Source organism: Galeopterus variegatus, unplaced genomic scaffold, assembly GCF_000696425.1.
Source record: "Galeopterus variegatus unplaced genomic scaffold, G_variegatus-3.0.2 Scaffold4032, whole genome shotgun sequence".
In the NCBI taxonomy this organism is placed as follows: domain Eukaryota; kingdom Metazoa; phylum Chordata; class Mammalia; order Dermoptera; family Cynocephalidae; genus Galeopterus; species Galeopterus variegatus.
The window spans coordinates 145,544-156,427 of record NW_007730143.1 but is presented as its reverse complement, the minus strand read 5'-3'; the positions used below and the strand labels follow the sequence as shown (position 1 = coordinate 156,427).

The 10,884-nt window shown below is 38.6% G+C and overlaps 1 protein-coding gene across 1 annotated transcript in view; it reads left to right on the top strand.

The window, feature by feature from the left end:
• The first annotated feature begins 5,172 nt into the window (after positions 1 to 5,172).
• OPN5 (opsin 5) overlaps positions 5,173 to 10,884 on the top strand; it is a 54,924-nt gene continuing 49,212 nt past the window's right edge. The window contains exons 1-2 of the mRNA XM_008586585.1: positions 5,173 to 5,302; positions 8,520 to 8,639. Of these exons, the coding sequence (XP_008584807.1) occupies positions 5,173 to 5,302; positions 8,520 to 8,639 (250 nt within the window). The remainder of the gene's footprint in view (positions 5,303 to 8,519; positions 8,640 to 10,884) is intronic.

Here is a 10,884-nt window from a genome sequence, read left to right as displayed (position 1 = left end):
CAATCTCTAGACCAGGTACTACCTTCATTGTCTGCAGGGGTTTGGGTTATTTGATTGCCTCGCATGGAAGGGCTCTTGGATGTATGGAAGGTCCCCTGGGAGAGATGTGGAAGAATGGATGCCATGACAGAGGAGGACAACATTGTCTGGCACTTGAGCTGGAAATACCTCTTGTTCTGTGAATGAAATTATTGAGGGCCGGCAATTAAAATGTTAAGGGTTACATGAAATTTAAGCCTTACCCTTTTGGTTTGGGAGAAATGGGTTGAAAAAAAATGTGAGCATAAACTATTTTGAAACCTACTACTCAGAAGTTCAGAGAAGGAGGTGGGTGAAATAGGTAGTAATTACATGACAGTTGACACTTTAAAAAATTAACAATCTAAGAAAATATTAAGGCAGATCTCTCTGTTGCTTACAATTCTTCCATTACTTTAGACTTTTCAGTTTGCTTCAAGCTGAACTGGTTAGAAATAAATTGACATAGAAGTTATTATTCTCAACAGACAACGCTGCTCCTTTTTTACTTGGCTTAGAAGATATTGAGTTGAATTGATTGCTCTCTTGCTGATCTGGTTCTGTAGAGAAAAATATTCTTCCTTCCTTTCTTCTTCCTTCACTTCCTTCCTACATCCTTTCCTCCCCCTTTTCCTTCTTTTCTTCTCATGTTTCCCTCCATATTTCTAGGTAAGTGGCTTGAAAAAAATACTACTCTTTATTTTCTTTGCTATCAGCTTACTGAACCATGGCAGAAAAAACCAGAAGAGTGTATGTGCATTTGCTTGACAGCCAACCTTCGCTGATTTCTAGTTTTCTCTGTGGCTGTGAACATCTCCCCTGTGGAGAAGGCAAGGATCTCATTAGCACTAGCTAATAGATAAAGGTTATCCCTCTGGAGACCTGAATTAGAGTATTTGAGCCCTAAACTATTAATTTTGTTTTTTGATTGCTACTTTGCATGTCTAGGTGCTTTCAGGGTTTTTTTTAATGTATGAAACAAAAATACTATATCCTTATATATGCCCAAATAAACCAAAACTTTTCGCTATAATTCAGATTTGATCTATGACATATTAGTATTGATATTATGTCTTTATGCACATATCACCTGTAGCTGCTGACACAGAAAAAAAAAATCATTATAAAGAGCATAGCTTATGCTTATTGAATTGATAGCACATCCAGAGAACAAGAAGAGACACTATTACTGGGGAGAAAATGCCCAGGGTGTCACCTGGAACTCCGACCCACAGCTGACACACTTCCAAGGCAGTGCTGACATAATTTGGAGTGCAGATGTGAGCTGCTATGTGTGGGTGAGATTTCGGGGCTGTGACTAGGTCCCTTGCAGAAAAAACTTCAGTTTCAGCTCCTGTAAGGCATCCCATTAATGGCAAAGCCCCAAGGGAAGTAACTCCTGTACTCAGTTGGGGCCTGCACATTATCTTTGGTAGATAAATACTTATATAAATGAATGAGTGAATGGGTGTAACATTTCACTGATGTTATAAATAATCTGTAACAAATCCTTTATTAAAAATACAGACAATGAATATTGTAAAAGTAATATAACACTGTTAAGCAATTATAAAGTGCCTGTATCACCAAGTACCCTCCCTACCAAATAAAAAGTGAAAAGAAAGAATTACTCCTAATATCATTGTATATAATAATTATGCTATCACCAAACATAATGGAATAAAGGTTTAAACCCTTGGTGTATATATTTCTAGACATCTTTCTCTATACTGTTCTGTCACTTAAAAAGTTTCATAACTTTTTCCCATTAAGTATTATTATGAATATCCTTTTTTTTCCGTTAAGTATATTATGTCAGCAAAATTTATCGACTCCCCTTTTTTTTAAGAGAAGAATTTGAAGGTGAGAAGAAAGAAAGGAAAAAGGAGATGCATGAAACCACTGTGGCACTCAAATGTGGAAGGCAAAACATGAGGTTAGAGGGGAGAGAAGAGGGGCCAGAGCAAAGCACAGAGGAAGAACCCTACCTCCTAGTCATCCTGCCCACAATCATGGCCCATGCTGGCTGACTCACGTGGGCTGGGGTTGAACGAAGTTTAGTTGGCCCCGTACCGTAAGATGTTAGTCTAGGGGGTGGCACAGATTTTTGGAGTTGATATAAAAATGAATCTGATCACAAACCCTTTCTCCCGTAGGCTTATTGTAGGCAATCCTTTAAGATGGTAGTAAAAACAAACAATAACCCATTTGACAAAGACCTGTGTAAACCAGTCATAAGACTTCTGAATATTTAATAAGCTATGTTTTTTGCTTACATTTTATAAGGCTTAACCATAAATTTTAACCCTAGAGCTATTTCAATTCTTGCTGCTCTTCTTTCTTTGACATCCTTTCCCTTGTTCTTGGGTGCTTCTTTGCTAATTCTCTGGACATTTCATGGCCTTCCATGTTCTCTCAGACCATAGACTACATTGTTTCTATGTGTCTCCTCTGTGCCGTAATTGACATACCCTGTATCACATGTATTGTCAGGTCTGCTGGCTTCTGCTAGGTATCAAGTGGCTAATTTCATAAACTCCTGTATGTTGAAGTTTCCATTGGTGCTGATAAATTCATATCTTATGTTTTCATATAATATATCTCTGGAAAGAAATTTTGTGGTCATAATGCCTTAAAAAAAATTTAAACATTTCAGAGGCCAGAGCAGGCCAGTGGGGAAGACCATTTAGGTCAGGACACTTTCAGACACTTTGCATAAGTGGTTATCCACAATGCCCATGCATTAAATGAGATAACATTTTTTAGAGAAAAGAGAAAATTTGTTATGTATTCATTGGTCCCTCTAACTTCTTTCTTTATGGACTGGAAGTTAATAATACATGTGTAGGTAAATAAGAGGAAAAATTAAGTAAATTAAGCATGATTAAGTGCCCCTAGGAGTGCCATAGTAGCTATTGAAGGAGGCAGATTTATCTTCCGAGGGACGTAGACTTTGGACAGGAGACTTATGATTAAATGGAATTTGGCTAGACTGAGAAAAAAGGCAACAGATATTACACATAGGGAAAAACTATGTTCAGAGTGTGGAGATGAAAATGAGCTTATGGGTTATGAGGGAGACTGAAGAGTCCCCAAATAACCAATGTATTTAGAGTTCTCTACCTCTTTCTCTCACTCTGCCTCAGGAAACTATGTAAGTTTTATTTTTAGAAAGAACTGCAAATGCCCTTAAATACTTTATTTCCACACTTGAACAATAGCACAGATTTTGATTGACGAATCCAGAAAAAATAAGTTCACATATTTTGTGTCAAAAGCAACTCCTCTGCCAGGCATTCTAGGCTCAACAGATGTTCAATAAGTACTTGAATTAATACACAAGCATGCTTAAGACCCTGAGGAAATCTGTCATAAATAGCTATATCTTCGTGGATGGGCAAGTTTAGGAAAAGTAAGTGTCCCAGCATGTAATCATCAGACAGTCCCCCCTCCTAGCACCCACATTTACAATGTGCTTTCAAATTCAATACCCTATTGCTCCTATAACAAGCATGAGTGATGGATAAGAATGACATTGCCCGTTTTACTGATGAAGTGCTTATGGTTCAGAGAATTTAAATAATCTACTCAAGATCGGAAGGTGGGTGTCAAAGCTGAACTCAAACCCTCGTCTTATGATTCTGGATCTAAGTCTTGTGGAGGGCAAGACTGGACAGCCAGGGGGCATGGGGAATCTGTGGTGAAGAGAGAATTTATCAGAAGAGGCAACCAAAAGGGAATCAGGAGTTTGAAAGATAAACTTTCAGACTTGGGACAGGTCTTGAAATGGAGTGGGATTAGCAGCCAGAGGTTTCTCCTATAGCTTTCTATAGCTCTCAAGGAGAAGGACTTGGAATGAACATTAATGATATGACTGTCCTCAAACTCTGTGTGGAAGTAGACAGTAGTTTCAGCCAAGTGGCCATTGAGAGGCTCACAAATCCCTTGAAAAGTCCTATGTAAGCTGTAAACTGGCAGTTAGGAAGAGGTTAAATTTATCTCTTTTGAGGAGATCGAATTACATCTTTAGGTCTCTATTGATCACCCTGTTAACCAATTGTGAGGCACACAACTGTGTTTCACTTGCAGGCTGATCCAGTATGCTTCAAATTGCATACCAGAGGGCTGAACAGTGACATCTACTGTTTCAATTTGAAGCAAGCAAGTTCAAAAGAAACTGAAACATCCACTTGAGTATTTCTCCCCTTTTGAAACAAATAAGAACAATAATTCCAAAGGAAGTTATGACATCAGCAGCAAGCTTATCTCAGAAACAACACACTCGAATTTCTGTATTAAAAATTTTGTCTGACCTGCATTTTTGCAGAGCGCCCATCAAAGATTTCTTGTAAACCTTTTAAAATCAAAATTCCATAAAAACAGTAAGACTTGTGTGTTTGGGGAGTTCCTCATTGCTCAAGATTGCATCCTGGAGCAGGAATTAGCAAATTCAGAGAATGGTTGATGGATATAAAGGGGCAGTGGTGGGAAATAACAAAGTCACTTCTGCTTTCGGAAACTGGAGAAACAAATCTTTCTGCGGATGAGCCTTGCAAGTTACAACCCAGATTGCATTCTTTTCTAAATAGCCCCCAAATTCAATATAACCTTGACAATCCCCAGCTGTAAGCTTCATTTAGTGAAGCGACCATGTTTCTTTGTACTCAATGCTGTCTTTCTTCATAACTGATGGAGATGCATTTCTGGGCAATTTAGATAATTAAAAAATACTACACCCTGACAAATTAGAAAAAGTATAGGGTGTGCACACTCCATACAATATCTTCTCCTAGCTCTGACTTTTACAAAAATTGCTAAGAAACAGTAAATGGATGATTTGGCCTTCAACCTCGTATTCACTCAGGGGAGGTTTGTGAAGTAGCTCTAAGAGGGTAGCATGTAAGCACAGGGGAAAATGCAGACTTGGATAATCTGCAAACTGGATAATTGAGTACTGACACATTTGAATCATTGAAGAAAAACGTTAACATTTTTACCAGTTATTAATTAGAGGATCATGCATGAGCCTGGGAACTTGCTTTTTTTTTTTTTTTAACAGGAGGTACAATTATGAGATTGTTCAGGCTGGCTTGTTCATGTCTGTTGACATCTCTACCAATTTGCTTTTCAGAACCCTAGTGGCTCAAGAACGGCATGGCGTTAAACCACACTGTCCTGCCCCAGGATGAGCGCCTGCCACACTACCTTCGAGATGGGGATCCCTTTGCTTCCAAACTTTCCTGGGAAGCAGATTTAGTGGCTGGCTTTTACTTAACAATAATTGGTAAGCTTCCTAAACTCTTCTGTGCAAAGGCTGAATTTAGAAAATCCATGATTTTGCAAAAAAAGATTCCAACAGTTATGTGAATATTTTCATGGAGGTGAAGAGAGGGAGGAAGGCAGAAGATGGGGTGGCATTACTGCATGAAGTAAATGTTTCATAGAAATGACTCTTTATTATCTTTATTATTAGCGGTAAATATTTCATTGACAATCCAAAGAACTTTTACAGCAAAATTTTTTCTCTTGAGTCTGTATTTCATTTTGACTGCTTTGTTAGTATGTTTATCTTTTGAGTGCCAAAATTAGTGATAATGATATTTACACAGAGGGCTTTTACTTTTTAAAAATTGCTTTTGATGTAATCATAAGATTTTAGACTCAGAATGAACCTTAGAAATCATCTAGTTCAGCCTCCTCTTCTCACAGCTGAGAAAACTCTGGCCTGGTGCTACAGTGATGTTAGACACCTTGAGTTTACTTCACCCCAAAGTAAAGCTGCAGTGCAGCAGCATAGCGAAATCATTTTGGTGAGAGTTGAAAAAATGTACTGGTGATAGATGGAAGTTAGTCTAGGGTCAAAAGATTTTTGTGCATAATCCACAAGTGGTGCATCTGGGCTAATGCTGTGGCCACATGTGGCTACTGAGCATGAACACTGTGACTTTTTCAAATTGAGATATGCTGTAGTGTAAATACACACCAGCTACTGAAGACTTGGTCCTGGAAAAAATCGTGTAAAAATATCTCATTAAGACTTTTAAAAAAATTGATACATATTTAACCTACAATATTTTGGATATATTAGACTAAGTAACACACATTATTAAAATTAATTTATCTATATATTTTTACTTTGTTTAATGTGGCTACCAGAAAATCTAAAAATCTATATGTGGCTCACATGTCTGGTTTACATATTTCTATTGGACAACACTAATCTAGATAATTGGGATTTAACTACAATACTCTTCTTAAAATTGCTGTGTTAAATTTGGGTGACCAGTGTGCCAGGTGGGTTTCATCTTTAGGTTTGTCTGCCTTTAATATTATCAGATGTTGGGTCAAGCTTGCTTGCTCTGTCTCCCTCTACTCTCTTTGTTTCTGTCTCTCCCTCTCTCCTTCCCTCCCTTTCTCCCTTTCTTTCTCTTCCTCTCATCTACTTATCACTGGCTAAGAACTTCATTTAACTTCCTGAAATTAGCAAACTCATTAGAAATGTCTTGAGATCCCACTATGGTCAGTGCTTGAGGCAAAAGTAATCCATGAGATTGAATCAGAAATTCTACTGCAAAGAGATTCCCTGGGTCCTTGTCTTTATTGTTAGTGTTTTGCTAATTTAAATTCTATTTCTTATAGATGGACCCCCACGGCCTTTCAAACACAGATATACATTGAGCACCCACACTTTGCCACTGTTTAAGTTGCTTTGGCAAATGCTAAAAATATTAGGGAACACTGGAAGATGAAGATATAAATCTGGGTTTAAAATGCAGCAGAAATAAATTAGAGACCCATTTCCACCCTCCTTCCATATAGACTGGAACTCCATATATGTGAATTTTTTTTGTATTAATAAAACAATGCAGGATTTTGGTACTCTAAAAGCATCTGCCCATTTAGTCTTTATCTTCTTAATCTTGTTTCTTTTAACTAGGATTAAAAATAAATTTGCTTTTTTTTGACACTCATCTACAGATAGGATTATCTGTGGGAATAATTTACACGCAGCTAATAGAGAGTTGGCTATTTTTTGATAATGCTTTGGGCACTGGGTGAAACCCTATGAAGCATGGTTAGTAAAGAAAATTTAAGGAAGGAAAAGTAAGAAAACAAATATTTTCAAAAGAGATGTAGACAGACAAAGGGTGTTTAATGAGCCTTGTGTATTGAATGCATATGCATACTTATTGCTTTTAATCTCTTTTTGGATACAAAGGAGGTGGCATTTGTTTTACAATTTTTCAAGCCAGTGTGCCTTCCTAGCTGGTTTCCTTGAATGAGACATAAGTTTCATTTTAGTTGGTTTGCTCTGCAACTCCATTATCTCTTTTGTTTTTCACCTCTTCTGCTTTAAGAAAGCTCCAGAGGTTAAGCAGCATTGACTCCAGGGAGTCAGAATTTCCTAAAGCATAACGCAGTTAGTTCCAGGTGGTTTTATACCATCAGCTGAAACACACATTTCTTTTCCTGCCCCCAAAATGAATTGTGGTGGAGAAGTAGAAATGAAAATAGAAAAATCTGGGTTTCTCCTGTTAATACTCTCCTTATTCCTTACTACTAAAGGCAGCTGTACCAGATTCTCATTTATACACAGCCACACTATGAAGCAAGAATTCCTGAGGAAATCTACTCTACATGTTAAGCTATGGAAGTAGGTGTATTCTTTTCTTAAAGTCAGTAGGGATTGGGTCTTTTTGGATTTAAACTGGGTTTATAAGAACTTTTGAACAGTCTCATTGTAATGCCAAAGCCAAATAGTCATTAATAAAAGGATATAAAAAAGTGGCAACACATTTCTACCACGGTTGGTAGGTTTGGTGGGTTGAGGGTCACTATCTCTCCCCTTGGTGGGAGGGGGAGTGTCCATATTTTCAATTGTCACCCACTTTCCCTTGATACCTAATCCAGTAGCACCTGATGGCTGTCCTGTCTGCCAGACAACCAGCATCCATATCTCCTCAGGAGGCCAAAGTCCTGCGCTCTGTGTTCAGGAGAAGACCCTCTCCTTGCAGGGGGGATTGTGTCAGTCTTATTGGGCCACCGCCTCTCCTGAATCATGCTCCCTCAGGAGTTTGCAGTGATACTGAAGACACCTCCTTTGGTTGGCTTCACCTTACTTATCAGAGGGAGGGATTTCTGTAAAGCCAATAATCTATAAAAATGGCTGAGAAAAATACTCCACCGTGGGGGCCAGTACAAGAACTGACCATTGGGATTCCCACACCCTCTTGAGCCTCACGGAAAGTTAGAGGTTCCTCTTTCTGGGTAAGTTCAGTCTTAGAATCCCTAACTCCTATCCCTTTGGAGGCAACCCATCCCTTGCCTGTCATTCACAACTAATGCTTTTTATTTCATCTTCCTAATATAGATTTTTGTTTAGAGTCCTCTCATGACCCTCTAAATCTATGCTGTCCATTTTTGAAGTTGAGAAGTGTTTCATATCTGAGCAAACTCTAAATCCTAGTTTTAATGATGGGAATTTTTATTTTCCTTTGTAGGGATTCTATCCACATTTGGAAATGGGTATGTCCTTTATATGTCTTCTAGACGGAAGAAGAAGCTGAGACCTGCCGAAATAATGACTATCAATTTAGCTGTCTGTGATCTGGGGATTTCAGGTAACACAAATACAGTGTTTCTTCTTTGTAGGTTTAAACTGTTCCCCATTCTAAGCTACTCACTGGCTCAGAGATCACCCCCTAGCCTCATTTCTCCTGTGGCTCCCTTCACAAATCATCTCTACAGAGTTTGTAGTAAGTCAGTGGAGTGTTGTCTGGTTAAAAAGATCATTCATCTAATATTTATCAGATATTTTCTATGTGCCAGGCATATTAGATGCTGAGGATACAATTTGGAATAACATATTATACCTTAGACACCTCAAATTGTCAGTGGGCTAAATGATTCAGAAATCAGAAACTTGTGAGCAGGCTCCAGGTCACCCCTCCATCACACCCCTCTCACCCTTGTCAAAGTCTGGTTACGATAAACATCCAGGGGTTAGGGTCTTGAAGGGTAACTGGCAGCCAAAGACAGTCGAATGGTGAATATAGGAAAAGGGAAGAGCTGCCCTGTTAATGGTGTATTTATTGTGACTCAGGGACTGATTGTAAGTATAAGAAGCTTCTGGTTTAGTGGTCCTCAAACTTGGCTGCACAGAAAATCACTTGGGAAACTTAAAAAAAAAAAAAAAAGATGCCTGCCTGGGTTCCATACCCAGAAATTTTGATTTAAATGCTTAAGAATGTTATCTGGGCATCAGAATATTTAAAGTTAGAATCTCTAGGTAAGTTAATGTGTGGCCAGAATTGAGGACTTCTGGTTTCTTTCTTGCTTTTTTTACTTCTCTGATAACCCAGCAAGGAGGAGCTGGAATAAAATTTCTCTTTAACTGTGATTCATTTTTAAAAACGTGAATGATTTTGGGTAAGTCACCTTCCTTTGCTTTCTTCTATAACATTCTAAGGTGGCTTGAATGCATTCTAATGTGTCTTTGGATCCCAACATTTACTGCTTAGCTTACAATCTTAGGTTATTAGAATTGGGGAAATTGTGTTTGAGTCCAACACACATGGGCTCCACTTACCGCTAGGAACCTTTCAATCGTTTCCCATCTAAAGCCTCCCTTTTGAAATGTTTTCTGTTATTTGTTTCTGTCTTCATAAGTGGATTTTTCTGCTGCTGCCAATCTCTAAAAAACAAGGTTCGATAATAATCCTCTACCTGTTGAGACACTCTTTATCACACAGCAGTGGATGTGTTGTCCTCTTACTGAGAGTTTGGATGGTCTTGGTTTTGGGGAAGTCTTTACTCAGAATGGACAGGCTTAAATATGAGAGTTCTTATGGTAAATGTATGTGCACATTAAAAGGACGTGCCAGGCCCCCTTCTGTGAGGACAGGATGAACCCCAGGGAATTTGCGAGGCTGCAGAGTGGCTGCCATTTTGGATTCTGCCACGCGATGGCAGTGTCGCAGCATGAGTGATGCTTTCCCTGTCAGTTCACCCAGCTGGCCCCTCAAGAGTCTCTCCCTGGGTCTGAGCATAAAAGGGCTGAATGAAACCTGTCATTTCAGTTACATTCCTCACCAGTGAATAATATCCCACTCATGTTGACAGCTGAATTAGACTTGAATTAGGCTTGAATAAAAATATTCTTAATTGGTCTAATACATTGAAAATGCTTTCAGCCAATCAAGTTTGCTCTAGAATTGCACAAACCACTTCATTACTCTGTGTCTTTAGAGTAATTCACCTGAAAGTATTTCTTCCATATGACAGCTTTCTCTGATTAACTCAAAATTTTTTCAACTTCTGAGCATCTATAATACACTTTCCCTTGTAATAAATCTTAGAAATTTTGTCTATTTTATTTTTTATTGCTCAGCTATACTCCATTTTAAGCACTTTGAAGAAGCACATCCTAGAAACCAGATGTACTGCATGTATGCAGTACTTGTCTTAAGTACCAATGGCTCTCAATAGAGTACAATAAACATATCAGAGTAACCCGGGGAGTTAAAAAAAAATAGTATATTGATGCCTGGGTGCTCTCCAGACAAATTAAATCAAAGCAGTGGAGGATTGGAGCCCTGGACATTGATTTTTAAAGCAAAGCAAAGCAAAACAAAACAAAATAACACCTCCAGTGATTCCTTTTTTTTTTTTTGTCCTTTTTTTGAGACCGGCCGCACCGCGCTCAGCCAGTGAGCGCACCGGTCATCCCTATACAGGATCCGAACCCACGATGGGAGCGCTGCCGCGGGCTTGGCCCTCCTCCAGTGATTCTAATGTGCACCCAGGTACACAAGCTTTCTACTAAGTACATGAGAGAGAGACATTATAAACAACATAAAAGCTCAT